Source organism: Podarcis bocagei (assembly GCF_964188305.1).
Source record: "Podarcis bocagei genome assembly, chromosome: 12".
Lineage (NCBI taxonomy): Eukaryota > Metazoa > Chordata > Lepidosauria > Squamata > Lacertidae > Podarcis > Podarcis bocagei.
The window spans coordinates 27,969,199-27,987,714 of NC_138137.1; the positions used below are offsets into that span (position 1 = coordinate 27,969,199).

The 18,516-nt window shown below is 45.6% G+C and overlaps 1 protein-coding gene across 6 annotated transcripts in view; it reads right to left on the reverse strand.

Annotated features, from left to right (window-relative positions):
- HDAC9 (histone deacetylase 9) overlaps window positions 1–18,516 on the reverse strand; it is a 487,438-nt gene that overhangs the window by 113,477 nt on the left and 355,445 nt on the right. For all 6 annotated transcript variants that reach the window (XM_081164394.1, XM_081164395.1, XM_081164393.1 and 3 more), the window contains 3 exons: window positions 12,270–12,390; window positions 9,903–9,952; window positions 1,873–1,980 (listed from right to left, as the gene is read on the reverse strand). In XM_081164394.1, coding sequence (XP_081020520.1) covers window positions 1,873–1,980; window positions 9,903–9,952; window positions 12,270–12,390 — 279 coding nt within the window. The remainder of the gene's footprint in view (window positions 1–1,872; window positions 1,981–9,902; window positions 9,953–12,269; window positions 12,391–18,516) is intronic.

Sequence of the window (18,516 nt, forward strand, 5' to 3'; positions counted from 1 at the left end):
TTGTTTCAGTGCCAAACTCATAGTCAATGTCCTTTGATTTCATCCAGGTTTACTTCAGAGAGAACCCAAGCTATTTACTCTTTTGTTATTTTATTTTGATTTTATGTTTATTTTCAGCTTTGAGGGATTCATTGAAAAATTTAAACTGAACAGCAGGAAACAAGCTATCTAAATAAATAAATAAATGATACATAAAGCAAACATGTATTGGCCATGGCTTCTTTGGGAAACTTGCAGCGTGGTGGCTTGAAAAGTGTAGAAAGTAGGACATATTCAGAGCCTCTGTAGAATATTATTCCACATATCCATAGTTAAAGCTTTCAAGGTCCTGTACCCAGCGAAGGAATAGTTACCATGTATCTGCAACAACTGGGAAAACTGGAGAATAGAGGTCGCAGCGATGATGCCTATTCCTTTTAGCTGGTGGCTTCAGATGATTAGCCTTCTGCACAGCCAGAGCATCACCATGCAATATGTCCTCAAGAGGCCACCATTTTCCAAATGTTCAGATGGGTTACAATGTTAATCCCTGTACACCATATAAATAAGGTGCTTTTGATCTCTGTACTTTAGTGTCTTCATTGTTCTTCACATTTTACAGATAGGTGATTGAATCTGAGGTGTAGTGACTTCCTCAGTAAGCATGTAAATATAACCTGCTAATGGAAACATGCTTAAATCCTACTGAAATCACTGGGATTTAAGTAAGCTGTTCAATACAGTTCAGGTTTTGCGGAATGGCGTCCCAAGGCTATGGTAGCCACGGCTAGGAACAAAAGAACTTGTCCATTTCAGTTCTCGCAGTTTCTCATTCTTTCAATCCTTACCCCCCCAAGCTGTTTAGCATAGATGGGCAGGTATCAGAAAGCCCCCTTTCTCCTGGGAGGCCCCTCAAAGCACTCACCCATTCCCCCCTCTCCTTCACTTCCAATTCGCCCAACCCCACACTGCATTTGCCCCAATGGAGGAAAAACAAAAAAGCCCCAAATCACCATGAAACTGTAAGCATGTGAAAGAAAGTTACATACTTTTCATTTAATTCCATTTGCCGTCAGATTTGAACCGTAATAGTAGACTTTGGTCACTGGGTGAAATCCATTGCTATTTTACCTAATTATTGATGGTGTGTCACGTCCAAGAAAGTTTATTGGGGTATCTAACCATTCGGACTGTACAGGGCCTACCGTTAAAACCGGGTTGTTATAAGATCAAACAAAATGTCAACGTCTGTCGAGCATGCAGGTTTTATAAATTGTTTAGACTGGGGATAATTTGGGTTTTGTATCTCATTCTTTTCAGATCGTGTAGAAAGGAAGCTCAAAAACCGAGTTTGGGTTGGGGAAGTGCTTTGAATTTGCGATTGTTTGATGGAAAGGCATAGCCTGCACCATTACCCTTCCAATCAACAGTTTCCTTCTTTCTTCAAAGCCCACAGGTCCATTATTTACTTTTCTTCGCCTTGGGTGGCATTTTTGAGGCCATGCTTTCAACCCGATAATAATTTATTTAAAATTCATTTCAAAAGGGAATTTCAGAATGGCGTGCCAGATCTGTACATCCTCTGAGTCATTTCTAACTCGGACAACGGTTGTGCAATTGACTCCGGGGCGGGGAAAACAAAAAAGAGAGAGAGACTGCAATAATACTGTAGTACGCTGGCAAGCAAAACTCTCTCTAGTGAATTGGAAGGCTTCGAGTAATAAAACGATCTGCTGATTGCCAAGCGAGGCTATTTAGATTACCACACCTTAGTGACCCGCCATCTTCCCCATTCTCCGGTCTCCGCTCCCCTTCCTTCAACCCCAGAACAACATCGCTTTCAGCTCTCCCCCCGCCCCACTTTTCCCACACACAATGCAACCCAGACCTCACCTTCAGCTCTCCTGAGGCCACTTTGGAAGCCAATTCGATGACACAGCCAACAGCCATGCGTGCAGCACCGGACGAATGCAGCTCATTCCAAATGGTGTCACTGTCCACCTGAGCAAACAGTTAGCAGAGGGGGTGGGGGAGGGAAAGAAGAGAGAGAGAGTTTAAGAGAAAACAAATCAGTGAGGGAGGGCTGGCAGGGTGACAGCCAATGTACAATAACATTAGTCTTCCGACTTGGCCAGCTGAAAAGGCCTTCTGGACATGGCTTTGCTTATACTTTTTCTCTACACCAACTTCTCCAATGGAAACACATTCCTGTCATGCCTCACTGCCATTCCCTGTTTAGATTTCTCATTACAAACAGCATTACATAGGCCAGAGCTGGCCCTAGCTAACAGGCCCGTTAGACACCAGGCCGCGGTAATAGATGCAGCATACGCTCAGAGTGGCCTTACTTCTAAGAAAAGAATTTGCTTTTGCAAAAGCCAGAACAAAAGCTTCAATGAAATGGCATGTGCTTACAGGAAAGCTCTGTTATAATGAACTCAAGCTGTAGCAAACACCTTTCTTTTTTTTTTAGTGTATTGGAGGGAGGCAACTATGGTTCATATTCCTAAAATAAGAGGCATTTCAAAGTCGCTGCCAACATGAATCAGAAAAGGGTCTGCAATTTAGCACCTGTGAGCAGGCAGGGAAGGCAGGTCAAATTTGTGGGGTATGACTGTGAGAGGACCCTACCGATGTCCAGAGCAAATGGTCTCCTCTCTTTGCTCCCACTGCCAGCTAACAAAGGTGATAGCTGTGTCATCTAGATGGTCAGATGGGGGGGGGATAGTTGTACAAATAAGGGGGGGTCTCCACGGGCATCATCTTCCTCAGGGATTAACGTTTCACTCATGGGAGCAGCAGAAACAACCAAAAAGACATTTGGTACCTCAAAAACAAACCTCTTTTGTGGACTCAAGCTCATTCCGTCACATACATGAAACGAAATCTTAGCTGGCAGGCATATAAAAGAGAATATGCTAAGGAGGTTGAATGGCAATTGGATACAACCATTACAGTAAGTGATCAATAAAGCTTAAAGATGCATTAAATAGATGCACTTTTAAGGTTCTGCAATAGCAGAATTGCTGAGATGACTATTAAGAGCTGTGGTAGGGCAGGGAACCATTTTCAAGAAACTGCCATAGATAACACAGATATCCTAGCATCGATAAGGACAAGGGTGATAGTGCTAGCTGTATTCTTCCAGTGGCTACCATTGTGATTTCCCATGATTCTCCAAAGCCCTGTAACATTACTCAAAAGTAATTAAGAAGGACAGCTGCTCAGCACTTATTGGAGCAGAGCAAAAGTGGGCCCAGGCCAATCGGATCAGAGACGGGAGGCCATCAGTAATAGCTTGATGATTACTAGTCTTCTCTGTCCCTTAGAATTTATTTTATTTTATTTTTATTAAATTTATATTCCCTCTTTTTGGGGGGCAGTTTTCCAGGGCAACTTGCAGTAATATATAAATTAAACAAATTTATATATTGGTTTATATATAAATTGGTTTATACAAAAACCAAATATATTAAACAAATATAAATTCAACAGATTGATGTCACTATAAACACATCATCATTAAAACTAAAAGGAAACTATCACTACAAAATCGAACAGAGGCAGCCAGAGGTAACAATAAAACAGTGGTCAGCGCTAGAAAACCAGTGATAGCAAGATAAAACAGCAACATAATGACAGCACAACTAAAATCCTTAAGATTTTGAAAAGGTGATAGTAAACAAATATGTTTTCAGTTCAATGATGGAGATGGTTGAATCCTAAATGTGGGCTCCAAAATGTGGGGGTCCCCGTTGAAAAAGCCCTCTTCCATATGTCCACAAGCCTGAACCAACATTGCACCATCTAAATGATAATGGAACACTATAGGTAATATATATCCAAGGGAAAATGCGCGCCAACACTTAAGTTTTGAAATACAACTACACAAAAATTTAAGGCATCAACATTGTTCATATTTCAGCAACGCTTCAAACAGGCAGAATTATTCATGACAATGTTACAAGCCAGAATATGCCGCCCCACTCTGAAGTCTAAGACTCTTAAGGCACATATGGATTTACTTCATTCAGAATTTCCTGAATGAATATAGTCGTTTCGAGCTTTTCCAAATACATCCAGCGTAGCTCAATCACTGGCATGTGTAACAAAGCTAGACCATAGGAAAGCCCCAGATGATAGAAATTAAACTACCTGTCCCAGAAGTGTGTGTGTGTGTGGATTTATTCAAAAAGGCTGAATGGCTTAAATAAAAATTTATTTACATCTATCCCATGTGAAAGCTACTGGATTTTTACCTACAGCCTGCATACGTGTGCCTCCCCCCACCTGCAACTTTTGCAGAAATAATAGGCCCATGTAATATGTTTTGAAAGGAAGATGAGTTGTTCTCCTCTACACTCTCAGCAGCATTCTTGTGCTCTGGAAGTGTGGGGTGAAAGCTAGTGTTACACACACACACACACACACACACACACACACACACCCCAGTCTCCGAGTGGGAAGAGACTCCAGGGGTTCCAGGGCTTAGCCAGGGTTAGGTTTCCTTGGAATGAAGGTCATCAGAGACTATGGTGTCCCTGGGATACAGTGGTACCTCGGGTTAAGAACCTAATTCGTTCTGGAGGTCCGTTCTTAACCTGAAACTGCTCTTAACCTGAGGTACCACTTTAGCTAATGGGGTCTTCCACTGCTGCCGTGCCGCTGCCACGTGATTTCTCTTCTCATACTGAAGCAAAGTTCTTAACCCAAGGTACTATTTCTGGGTTAGCGGAGTCTGAAACCTGAAGTAACCTGAAGTGTCTGTAACCCGAGGTACCACTGTATATGGTTTCATTTGCACATGTATACAAACTGAGCATAGGACAGATGGCCTTGCTTCCTCATGGGGTTTCCAGCTTTAGTCAAGAGCCACAGCTTTAGTCAAGAGCAAATATGAGCCTCTGTGTCTCCAACTTCCAGCATCAGCCAAACTCAGCCGCCGCCGCCGCCGCTTCTTCTTCTTCCTCTTCTTCTTCTTCTTCTTCTTCTTCTTCTTCTTCTTCTTCTTCTTCTTCTTCTTCTTCTTCCATACACAGTGATCTCATGTTCAACCAGGTGAGGGAGCTTACCCCATTTGCCTCACTGGTGACAGGGTGACTTCTTTTTAAAGTACATGGAAGTACTTAACTAGTCAGCTGAGGTCAATGCCCTAACAAAGGAAATGGCTGGGCAGGTTTCCTCTTAAAGATTCTGAACTCACAGATACAGGGTTGCAGGTTTGAGAAGGGATCTGCAGGTATCATCCACAGTGAGAATGAGAAGTCATTCTGGAAGCCACAGATTTGCCATGTCATCTGGTGATTTATGCCTTCTTTACTGAATCCATGTGTCTCCGTAGGTACAAAAGCTTTTAGAGGCTCACACTTTGCCGTTTGCTTCTAGAGAAAATACATTGCCTCCAACTCCCCCACCCCACCCCAACCCCGTTGCTCTTTAGTGGCAAGCAAGTAGAAACGAAATCCATCCCTTTTCCAAAGTGTTCCTGCCTTTAAGAACTCTGTGTGCCATTAAGATCCAAGTGTCATCAAAGAACCTGCCATTCCCAGGCCTTGTTGGCAGAAGTCCATGAGTCTAGGTGAAATATACTCGGAGTCGAGCGTGAATTTCATGCTCTTTATTCAGCTCATAGTAGCAATGAATGAACTTTCCCCCAAATGTCTAGCTATATACACATTATTTACACAATGGACCCCACGTGATTGGCTAATTCCTGGTTGCTCCTGTAGGCCAATCAGGTTGCGGATTCACTTCATTCAGAAGCCTTATTGGCTGCTCCTGCAGGCCAATCAGGTCGCTGATTCACTTCCACCTGGAGCTGGACTGGGTGGCTCCTGCAGACCAATCAGACTGCTGCGTTCTGGATCCTATTGTTCTAGGATTCAGCTCAGTACATAACACTAGGAAAGGTGACGCAATCTAGCACAGAAGCAGGCTGTTCTTTCAGGGTGGGGACTCAGCTGCTGGGCAGTCAGATGAGCACCGCTGCTGCTGCTGCTGCTCCACTAATGTTGTCTGCTACTGAAATCCAGGACCCACCACAAAAGAACCAGGGCACGGGTCCCCGGATGGCCGCAATTAACAATTTCTTACTGTGAAGACATTTGTCTGAAATGGTCTTTCCAAACCTCCTAATTCTGAAGCAAGTTGCGCTGATTTCATAGAACTTAGATCGACATAAATATGCCTAGGATAGCTAGGTAAATTTCACAGGAATGAAATTGCTGCACAATCGCATGCATCATTTTGTTATAGAGCCAAAAGTTCAGCTTCTCCACTTTGTGTTTTGTTTCCACACGAGTGAAGAGGCAAAGACATATATGTCAGAACTTAAGTCACCCTTAGTGGATGGCTTGTCATGTGTTCAGGGCTGGATTTAGGTTTGATGAGGCCCTAAGCTATGAAGGTAATGGGGCCCTTTATATGTCCAGCTGTCCTTTGTCAACAACAAATTGTCACTGTTTTTTTGTGTTGAATATATACTAGATGGTAATTTATGGATCTAATAGGTATCTAAAGCCATTTGCACATAACAAAATATGTATTTTATCAAAGTAATTGTTGAACTGAAATACAATTAAGAAGAAGTATATTAACAGTGAAGTAATTATTAAGCTCTAACTTAAAATGATTTTTTTTATTCATAACAAACTTCATAATGCAAACACATTGGCATTTGGCAATAACAAAAGTTCCTCTAGAAACACAATTTACAAAGACTCATAATCTAGTCTCCAGAAACTTGCTATAACATGAAATAATAATAGGTGTAAATATATGATAATTATAAATAGCAGAATGTAGGCACCCTATATATAGAGATGAGCAAACCAGTGATATTTTAGGGAGCAGGCTAGCAGGCGGGGCCCATTACTTACATCAAAGGCGCCTACACAATACAAAACACTGTTGCTGTATGTAGGTTTATTTTATTCATTTTTTATCTTATATTTTGGACATGTACATCCAGGTTTTTGTTCTTTAATTTTTTTGGGGGCCCCCAAGAGAGTGGGGCCCTAAGCTATAGCTTGGTTAGCTTATACGTAAATCCAGCACTGCATATGTGGCTGTCAGCCTATGAAGAGGTAAAAAAAAAATGTTACTTGTCATCGGCAAGACAGTCCCCACTACCCTGCCCAAACTTCACACAGTAATATATAAGATACTTCAGAAGGAAGATGCTCTAGCACTGGGTTCTTCCGGTGCTAATATCCTATTATGAAGCAGGATTGCCAGATTGTGACTTGGGATGGAGCCCTGGTACTCAGACAACCGCAACTGAAGGAAAGTCTTCAGCTCCCATGTGCTCTCCACAAAGATGCAGTACACCCATTTGATCCTTTACCTGTCACCTGGGATATGGACCTGAAATGGAAGACCTCATTCTGTATCCCTAAGTACGTGAAAACAGATAAGTAGGGCTGTTGCCAAAGCACGGCATGAACTAATATATTTATTCGTCACTATCGCTCCTGAATGCTGAGGATCAATGGAGAAGGGCAGTGGCTTCACCTCTGCATGAGAATCATAAAAGAAATACTCAAAACCAGGTGTACTGTGAACTTGTCCTAAATCAGGAGTGGTCAAGCTATGCCTCCAGAGCATTGTGCTATCACACACCCAAACACACTTTCTCTTCCTATCCTATTTGCACTAAAACTTTCAAAAAAAATTTTTGAAAAAGGAATGGGAAGTATTTCTGGCCATTTCATGAAATGCAAGGGGAAATCTTATGCCAAAAAACAAAACCATAAATTAGTAGAAAAAGGAGGCACATAAAGAGCAAAACTTTTAATAGTGTAATTCTCGGGATTCCAATGGTGGTTCTCTCTCCCCACCCACCCCCGTTCTTACATAGCCAGTGCTTTATCAAACACTGAGGATAAGAATATCAGAAGAAAAAAATATTCTTCTCCAAGGAGTTCTAAACATGTGCCCATTGATGTTGGCATCCACCATGTTCATGGAAATCATAAGCAGCTAATGTCAATTACATGCAACTAAACCACGCAAAAGAGCCACAACTTTCTGGCTCACGATATATAATCAGTGTATCCTGCACAAAAGATGTTGCTTGGTCCTTTCCTAAAAAGATTTTTTCCCTAAATCATAAAGGTTGATGCACCTTCACTCCCCGCCCCCCCCACCCCACGAGAGGTACTTTTGCAGCACAAACATCAGATCATTCTGATCTGCTGAAAGGAGCTGGGCTGACTCCAAGAGGATACAGCGTTTGGCACATTGAAGTCTGCAGCTAAGCCTAATTTAACACTTCTGCCCTGCCTGCCTGAATTCCTGCAAGGTGTTACATTGGCACTTCCTGAGATCATTCAGCTTGGAAGTCTGACACTACACATTGACCTTTCCCTTTCTGCTTGCTCCTCCCAGCCTCCTCCTTTCTTTATTTTTTAAGCATTGTTGGATTGGGCAGCTGCCTCGTTTTATAAGATAAATGTGGAATTCTCTTTTGTCTGCAGTACAATCCCTGGGGTACCAGGACTGAAACCCAAACTTTGCCCCGGCACAGCTTGAGAGCCCATTCTTCATCTAAACAAATGCCGTAAGACCTTTTATGCTTGCTTGCTGCTTTTTTTTACAGCATGTCAAAAATCATATTGACTGCCAATAGTGATGTGATTGGTGTGGCCTCCTTGGAGTCATAAAAGAGGCAGTCTGTTATCAATTTTTCTGTGTGTATCCAGGGAATTTGGGGCAGGTTCACTTCCAAGTTATAAATGACAACAACTCAAATGCCACAGAAGTTTTGAAGCTGGAATCTGATTATGCTATCAGAGGCCCTGTTCTTCTTTCTTTATTTATTTCCTATTAATAAATCATAGATAGATGGCAGATCTACCCACAAATGTGTGCATGCACACATATATATCAATATATATTCATATAGATCTATGAATTTGATTTAGCTTGTACTGATATTTGACCATTACTCCTGCTGTTGCGTTATTTATCATTTCCATAGCATCAACACACCATACCAAAGGTACAACAGCAATAAAAACACCTTAAAGAGCACAAAGCATTTTAAAAATCTACAAATACCAGTTGGTTAAAAGAAATTCACATTTCAAAGGCCTGTTGAATTAACATCATTTTAAGACATTATCTAAAAGAAGGCAGGGGTGAATACTGCCAAACTTCCACTGGCAGGGAGTTCCACAGGGCAGGACCTGCCACACTAGGAAAGTCCCACCTTATTTTAGATTGTAGGTTTCTGGAGGCAGAGAATTGCCCATTCTTTCCCATTGAGGTGTTTATATATCAATAATATATGTTTCATTGAGTTTTGCATACACTGAGTAATAAATTCATTCTTACAATCTATCCATACAGCCACATATCAGCAGAGCAAGATAATCTTAATCTCGGGCAGTGGATTCAAGACCCATGTCAGGAAAAAGATTCCTGCATTGTAGGGGGCTGGACTAGATGGCCCTTGTGGTCCCTTCCTACTTTGCAATTCTATGATTCTGTGATTAAGGAATCCCAATGATTGAACCTGGCACTAATGCAAAGGCGACATTGATCGTATTCCAGTAGCTTGAGTTTAGATACACAAGGCAGCATGATCACATTTCCTCTGCCAAGGCTGCATTGTTTATTATTAATGTATCCGCAATGAAGTTTGCAATACCTTGAAGACAAATGTGTGCCTGTCGTGTATTCATTTGCATTTGCACACCAGGGCATTGTATGGAGTGCTAGAACTGTGACAGTTGTAACTTGGTTAGAATGATATGGCGATACCATTCACATATTGTGAAGCTTAGCATCATGATCCCGATCAATTTAGCATCTAGCTCCCAAAATGTGTGACCAGAGTATACAGTATATATACACCATTGAGTTACCCAGCAGAAAGCTTCTTTAGGCTACCTTACTACACCAAAGCGAAACCTACTTACCCCAAGGCCTCCGCAGGGCAACAACGAAAATAGTTTCTGAGGCACACTACCTATATAAAAAAAGAGGGGGAAACAGTAAGCATTAAGATAGAACTTCATGTTTTGGATGACAACTCCTATCAGCCCAGTCAGCACATTTGTAATGGGATAAAATTTTGTGCAATGCACAGATATACAGCGGCAGATTTACAAATACTCTTTGATAAGCGTCAAAAATATTGACATTTAGGAAACATCCAGAGCAGTTAAATCGCAGCAACTGGAACCCTGGTTTGTCTACCTTGGTTCCAGGAAAGCAGTATTTCGTAAAGTCTCATTATCAAATTATTTCTGTGGCTGAATTTCCAATCTTTGGAGGCTCACTTCTGTTGAAAGCTGATGGTTTGGTGGTCACGTGCCAGTGTTTGTGTATGGGAATATCTGCCATTGGTTGCAAGTTAATAGAAACCAGGAGAGGTCTGGAGGTCCTTAGTGGTTTTCATTATCATCACTTCAGGCCAGTGGTGACTCTGGTAAGAGCATGAAAAACTTGCTTCAAAGCTGTAATATATTCACACATACTGTCCAGATTCTTTAGAATGTCAGCTCTGGTTAAACTGAAGCATTAGCCATTGTGATGGCCTGACACATAATTTTGGCATTTATAAATTTGCCATAATTAGGAATAGTTGGTTTTTAGAAATGCTATGTTCGTCAGGGTGGCAGTGGGGGAGGAATGGAAACTGAAAATGGGCAATTGTTCTGGATTGTGCTTATTAAAGGAACATGGTATGGTGCCAATTTGAAAATCATGATAATTTACATCACATCAAGATGTAATGTTGTATGGCACATTGTAATGAACTATAAGTTGTCAAAGGCAGCATGTTAAAGGATTTTTTTAAGTTACATTTGGTTTAGGAAACCTCTTAAGTAGATGCTCAGTTAAATGACATCAGGATATGAACACATACTTAACCATCTTCTAATTTCTGCTGTAGTGTTTTTGAATTTACTTCTTAATATAAAGTTCATGAAAAAGCATTTATTCACATTGCTAAATCAGGCTCAAAATCTATTTTCTGTAAGTCTCTTTTTAATTCCTCTTTGAACCTTTCTTTACTGATGTCTTGTAAAACCTGGGTGTTTTGCTTTTGTGGTGGTGGCATTTTAAAAAAAACCATATAGCAGAGTCTTGTGCAATATGAATATTCTTTCACTATCTACTATAGTTCCCTTTTTTTTTGAAAAAAATAGATTTTGGGAAAAACTAAAAATAGTTCAGCAACTTTGGCAAAAAAAAAAAAAAGCTCAAAAACTTTTGTGTCTGGATTTTCACTTTTTGAAGTATGGCCTCCCTAACATCATCCAACTTTTTCAAGCCCCAAACTGGGACATGCATCTTTTAGGACGTGCTCCTGGGAAAATCATGTGACCAGCACCTCACTCTCATCCTAAAACAATTCCTCCAAGATCAGCTGCTGGAGAACACGAGTGAGAGAGGACCATTATACTCACGTCCTGCCAGTGGGATTTCCATAAGGATCCAGTTGGCTACTATGAGCACACAAGTGCTGGGCTAGATGGACCTTGGGTCTGATTTGGCTGGGCACTTAGTTTGTTCTTAGGTTCTTTGTGTCCAAATAGTCCAGCAATAGTCTTTTGAATGTTGGTTCTAGCAAGGATGTTGGACCATTTGGCCAACAAAATGTATTGGGCTGACAGAACTAAACATTACTGCGTGTTGTGTTATCAGGTGTATTCAGCATGCGCTAGTCAAAGATATTTTCGTACGTGCAGCATGCTCCTTCTCCTAGGACTAACACTTTAAAATGTCTTGTTTCGGGCCTGCAGAAATCCTGCCTTCACTTATCCCTTTGCTCCCTTCCTGTTGCATGCACTGGCGGAGGAAGAGGAGTGCAGGGGGAGCACACCGCCCCCAGCAGCGTGATCCTGGTGGGGTGCCATAATTAGGAATATGGCACCTGCTCTCCGCCCCCCCCCCCCCGGTGCTGGAGCATGAAGCTCCGCCACTGGCTGCATGGCAAGGAAGAGTCCTGTGAAATAAGTCAAACAGCCTTATCTTCAGGGTTCTATTTGCCCATGCAATTTAAATATCCTTGCCACAAAAGGGTTAATATCCAGAGGATAAGAAAGCAGAGACAGAGAGATAGAAAGAGAAAGATCTCTACTTTCCGGCAAGGACCTTTTCCTAATCTGTGTTGGCTGCTGCTGCAACATTCTCTTTCTACAATGCAATGCATTTGGAAAAAGTGATACTTTTTTTTTTTGTTATACTGCTTGCCAAGTATTTTAAACTGACACCAGCTATGACTAATGACAGTGCTGGAATGTGCTGTTCTCAGTAGAATAGAGCCCTTTACAGACCTAGGATTTTCCTGGGGTCCAGCTTCTGTCTGTTCAGGGGGCTGGTGCCATAGAGCAGTGAATGATGTTCAGAGTGAACCAGCTGTATTTCTTCCAGACTGGCTTTTCGACCTCGAATCCGCTGAAAAAAAGCAGCAGAGGTTTACAATATTCCACCGATAATATAAGGAAGACAGGGAGTGGGGGGGGGGCAAATCCAAAATAACATTAAATAGGATTAATCATGGGCAGCAATTGCATCATATGAGAATGTGAGACTGGTTTTGTTTAATATTCTTCAAGGAAAAAAAAGCTAGGATGGTTTTAACAAATGCTTTGGTCCCATGGTAAATTAAACATGTTAGAATAACACAGTACTTTGCATGCAAAAAATAAATGCCCTGCCCCCAGACAGGTTTCCCCTCCCCTTCCATGCAAAACCACAGGGACACCAGTCACATGATTACCAATGGCTTCAAGTTACAAGGAATGAGATTCTGACTAAACATCAGGAAAAGCTTTCTGACAGTAGGAGCTGCTCAACAGTGGGATGGTCTCCCTTGAGATGCTGAGGACTCTCCTTCATTGGAGGTTTTGAAGCACAAGTTGGATGGTCATCTGTCATGGATGCTTTAGCTGAGATTCCCGCATTGCAGGGGTTTTGAACTAGATGATGCTTGTGGGTACCGTACAACTTTACGATTAGCTAGCACCAAAGGCCCTGATCCAGAGTGGAATTGCAGCAAGGACCAAAGGTTTAAAGCCTTCTCCTTCCCCCACCAGGGTCTTGGTCAGAACCTCCATGTCTGCTGTTTACACTTTAGAAGCCCATCCAAACAATTGTTCATAGTGTGAATGAGGTTACATTTAGTTTTGTCCTAAGGCAGGGGTAGTCAGTATGGTGCCTTCCGGATGTTGTTGGACTACAACTCCCATTATCCCTGATCCCCGACAACAAAAGATGGGAATTGTAGTCCAATGACATGTGGAGAGCATCAGGTGGACTACTCCTGCCCTAAGTTAATCAAAAAACATGTTTCCTAATTAACTTGTCTTTAGGATATTTGCATTGGAGGGTCATTTATTCACAATATCTGATGCACAGAATTTGTCTGCAAAGAGTTTGTCCATGGAAATTTGATGGAAGCTGACATGTTTTATCATTCTTGTAGAATGGTCGATGGTCAGTCTTGTTTATCTTGTTTATCTAGGAGTGGGCAACAATTTTCAGTTTGAGGACCACATTCTCTCATGGCTGTCCTTATAGGGCCTGTATAGTTTCATGGGCAGGTCCAGAGGCAAAGATGTAGGTAGGGCAATAAAGGTGACTCTTATCATTGTGCAGCCACACAAAAGTCAGAGGATTTCTACACACACCTGTCCATTCTTCATCCAGGAAGCAAAAGTTCAAGGACACAGTTTCACTGGCAGCTCAGTGGGAAAGAGCAATGTAACAGGAAACGGGAGAGGTGAGTTTGAGTTCCATTCCTAGAAAATGTGCCTTCTTTTAAGTACAGTGGCCATAGTAGGTCATGCTTTGCAATCCCTGGAATCTCCACTGACAAGGGGATCTCAGGTACCAAGGCTGAGATGCTGGATAGCTGCTTTCAGTTGGAACAGACAATAGTGGACTAGATAAATAATATAACTCTTCATCAATCAGTTTCACATATTTGTTTAATCAGTGTAGATGTGGACAGTCAAGGGGGCACAGTAGGGGGGAAGGGAGAAGGGGATCTGATTGTGAGTGCAGTCATTCACGAAACCACATTTATGGTCACAGTAGGGACGGATTAATCTATCAATTGTGGTTCCTCTGCTTCTCATTTTTACAGTCTTCAATTTAGTGATTATTATTAACTTTGTGATTATTATTATTTAAAGCCCTCATGAAAATTCACCACCATTGTAGTGCAAACTTCTCTTTTCTCTTTGATATAATAAGAATGTAAGAGTGTCGTCATGCAGCTGTTGTTCGTGTGGCTGCCAACAGATGGTGCTGCAAACTATAGAATGATGGCAGAATTATGAGAGTGGCTCACCTTTGGGTGGTCCATCACAGCTGCACTGGAGGAGAAGATGGAGGCAGTGGTGGAGCTTCATGCTCCGGCACTGGGGGGGGGGTGGAGAGCAGGCGGGGGCGGGGCTGGTGTGCGTCCTGGGGGTGGGGGTGCCGTCCGCAAGTGTGTGGCGCACATCCTGGGGGTGGGGCACGCCGCCTGCGGGGGCCGGGCCCCCAACGGGAGCTGGGATGGCACCCTGCCAAGATTGCGCTGCAAGGGGCGGTGCACCCCCCCCCCCACTCTTCTTCCTCTGTTCATGGATGGAGGCAGGGAGGCAGACAGGAGGGAGAATGGACAAGCAGCCCAGGGAAGGCAGGCAAGCAAGGAGCCAAGAAGCCCAGATTTACCTTTAAATGTGACCTGAACTGAATTTCTCCTCCATCCCTAACATTGGCCAGTAGTGCCAGCCACATGGGAAGTTAAAGTAACTGCTTCTGGCCCCTTGCAGGTTTTGCTAAGATGAAATAGAGCAAGTCAACACAACTTGCGGTCAGAACTGATAAACTTATCAGGAAAAATGCTATTCCCAGTGTGTTTAAATCAGACTTCTTTAGAGGCAAAATGATTTTATACTGATAAACATTTGGCGTAGGTAACATAAGGAAGCTGCCTTGCTAGAATCTAGCACTGTTAAAATTCAGGGATCTATTTTTCCTTATACTGATAAAATGCAGCCAATATTTTCACATGTGTCAGAGTTGCTTCAAGATCCTAGCTCACAGAGGATCACGCTAGCCAGCGGTCATTAAGTAAAAGTCTTTATTGAGTTACAGTTTCCATTCCCAAGCTGCTGCGTGCAACTCTACGTCTACTGGCTAGATCGGCGAAGCTCCGTCTGAGTCTCCGCCCCTTGCGCACCAACTTAATATCCTAGCCCTGCTCCACCTTTTCCGCCTGACTGTTCTCCTCTGGGTCCCTCTGCCCCCCGGGGTCTCTTCCTTCCGGGATTCTTCTGACGCCGACCCCCCGGAACTCCCTGTCTCCTTGCGCCGGGCTTTAGGACCTGGCTCCCTTTCCTGGCTGCCTACTGCGTCACTTTCCTGTGCATTTGAGCTTGGCGCGCGCGCCCAACCTTCCACTTTCCGTCTGACCGTTTCTTCGCTCCCCGATGGAGGTGTGGCCACTCCTGACTCGTGCCCTCCCCCCTGTTGCGAGCTGCCAGCGCTTGATCTCTGGCGCTCTTCCTCTTCCCTGCTCTCTGGCTGTGACGCTGGTCCCGATTTCCAACTGCTCTCCTCTGAGTCCCCTCTGGCTCTATCTTCCTGGGGTGTCCCCCTAGGCTCCCCCCTTGCCCTGGCCACTGGTGCTCCTTTCTGTGAATCTTCTGATTCACTGGAAAGACTCGGAGATCTCGGGTCGTCGTCATCACTCATCTTTTCTTCTGCCTCCTCCCCCTCGCTCTCTGTTTCCTCCCTTGCCCTTGCCTCTGCTCCTAAACCCCTGACATCCATCCCCCCCTCGAAGCCCCCCGTTCCCCCTCCCCTCCTTCCAGTGCGGGAACTGGGAGCTGCTGTGTCAGAGGGACGAACGTCGGATACAGTTCGCTTCCCGTGGCGGGCCTCCATCTGAAGTCTCCCGGTTCTGCCTCCCTGCTCTCGTCGACGACGGTCACCTCCGCTTCCATCTCTGTGCCGCCGTGCTCGAAACCAGGGTCGTCCCCGAAAACGTCCATGTCCGTCTCTCCCTCACTTCCTCCTGGCGGCGTTGCTCGTCCTGGACCTTCCTGCCACTTCCTGCGCCACTGCTCCTCTGGTCTATCGTCCCACCAATACGAGGGTTCTGAGGCAGATCCCGAGGGTGACCCCTCCGGGGAACGGGTGTCTCGTATCGGGTCCTCGTCCGAGTCGAACCCCCGGAACGTGCTGGCAGAAAGCGTTGGCGTGAAAAGCCAGTCGTCGAAAAAGTCTGCTGGCATTGGTCTATGTGGGAAGAGGGCATGAAACTCGTCTTTGAGCAGAGGTTCGTCCAAGGCGTAGCCCGGCACCCAGCTGTTCGCACTGGCCGGGGTGCCCTCCTTGGCGAGAAGGTATTCTACCCCTTCTTCCCCCCATCTGGAGTCCAAAATCTCCGTGACTTCGTTGATGCGTTCCTCCAGTGCCACTCCCGCGTGCCCGGTTCCTTCTCTGAGCGGACTCGGTGCCGTTCCGGGTTCCTGAAACCTGTGCGGTGCCTTGTAGGGAGTGAGCACCGATCTGTGGAACACCGGATGCATTCTGGAACCCTCCGGAAGCGCCAGCCTGAAAGCCACCGGGTTGACCTGCTCTTCGACTTGGTAGGGCCCCAGTTGCTTATGCCCCAGCTTCTTCTTGGCCAACGACCTGGCCGGCACTGCGTGGGCTGCTAACCAGACCCAGTCTCCCACATGGATCTCTTCGCCAACCCTCCTGTGTTTGTCCGCTTGCACCTTGTATGCATGTTTGGCCAGCTCCAGGTGTCGCCGCAGCTGATCGTGGACCTCCTGCAACTCCGACGCGAACGCATCTGCTGTCTGCGGCTCCCCCTCCCCCATCCTTTCCAGTCCCGGGAAGGTTCTGGGGTGCCTCCCGTTGTTGGCGAAGAACGGCGTGACCCCCGTGGACACGTGCTTCGTGTTGTTGTAGGCAAACTCGGCGAGCGGCAGGTAATCCACCCACGTCGCAGGCTGTTGATTCGCATAACATCTCAGGTACTGCTGCATGATGGCATTGACCCGCTCCGCCTGCCCGTTGGTCTGCGGGTGTCTCGCCGACGCCAGGTTGATCTTGACGTTCAGGAAGCCCATCAGCTTCTGCCAGAAATTCGAGATGAACTGTCGCCCCCGGTCGGACAGAATAGACCGTGGCAGACCGTGAACCTTGAACACGTGGTCTATGAACAGTTTGGCGGTTTGCTCCGCCGTGGCCACCTTGGCACACGGAATGAAATGTGCCATCTTGGAGAACAAGTCCACCACCACCAGCACGGCCGTCTTGCCCCTCGAGCTGGGCAGATCCGTGACAAAGTCCAGGGCCACTCTCTCCCATGGTTCGACCGGAGTTTGCAGCGGTTCCAACAGTCCGGCCGGCGGTTTGTGCACCGGTTTGGCCCTCTGGCAGGTGTCACACCTCGCCACGTAGTCCGCGACCTCCCCTCTCATTCCGGGCCACCAGAAGTCCCTGGCGACTAATTCCACCGTCTTCTCCTTGCCAAAGTGCCCGGCAGTGGGCGCGTCGTGCAGCTGCTGCAGTACCTTGGCGCGAAGTTCGTCTCCCGGCACGTAGATGGCCCCTTTACGAATGAGCAATCCATCTCTCAGCTGGAACTCGTCGGTCGCTGCCGTGCCCCTGTGCACCTCTGCCATCTTTGCTTGCGCGAAGGAGTCATCCTGCAACGCTCGTCGCACCGCCTCCAGGTCCACTGTTGCCGCAGCGCACGCCCACACTGTTGGTGCGAAGATGTGCATTGCGGCCGCTGGCTTGGCGTCCTCCAGATATTGTGGCTTACGAAAGAGAGCGTCCGCCATGATGTTGGCGTCCCCCGGGACATATTCTATTCGGAAGTTGAAGTTCGCAAAGAACTCAGCCCAACGTATCTGCCTTTGGTTCAGGAACTGTGCCGTGCGCCAGTGCTCCAGATTCTTGTGGTCCGTGCAGACCTGCACCGTGTGCTTGGCGCCGATCAGGAAGTGCCTCCATGCTTTGAATGCTGCATGAATGGCCAGCAACTCCCTGTCCCAGATGGTGTAGTTCTGTTCGGACTTGCTGAGCTTCCTGGAGTAAAACGCTCCCGGCCGCCAAACCCCCTGCGGATCTTTCTGCAGCAGGACTGCTCCCACGGCTCTGTCCGAGGCGTCTGTCTCCACCCTCATCGGCCTGCTGGGGTCGACATGCAGCAGCTGCTCTTCCGATGCGAAGAGACGCTTGAGTGCCTGAAAGGACTGCTCCGCCTGCTCTGTCCAGATGAACTTCTTTTTCTTGGAGCTAAGCGTGTCCGTGATGGCCGCTGTCTGCATAGCGAAGCCTCTGATAAACTTGCGATAGAAGTTCGCGAAGCCGACAAACCGTTGGACCTCCTTCCGGTTGCGTGGGCTCTTCCAGTCCAACACCGCTCGAACCTTGGCGCTGTCCATGGCGAGCCCCTTGTCAGACAACTTGTAGCCCAGAAAATCCACCTCCGTCACGTCGAATTGGCACTTCTCCAGCTTGGCGTAGAGCCTATGCCGCTGTAGCCTGCGTAGCACTTCTTTG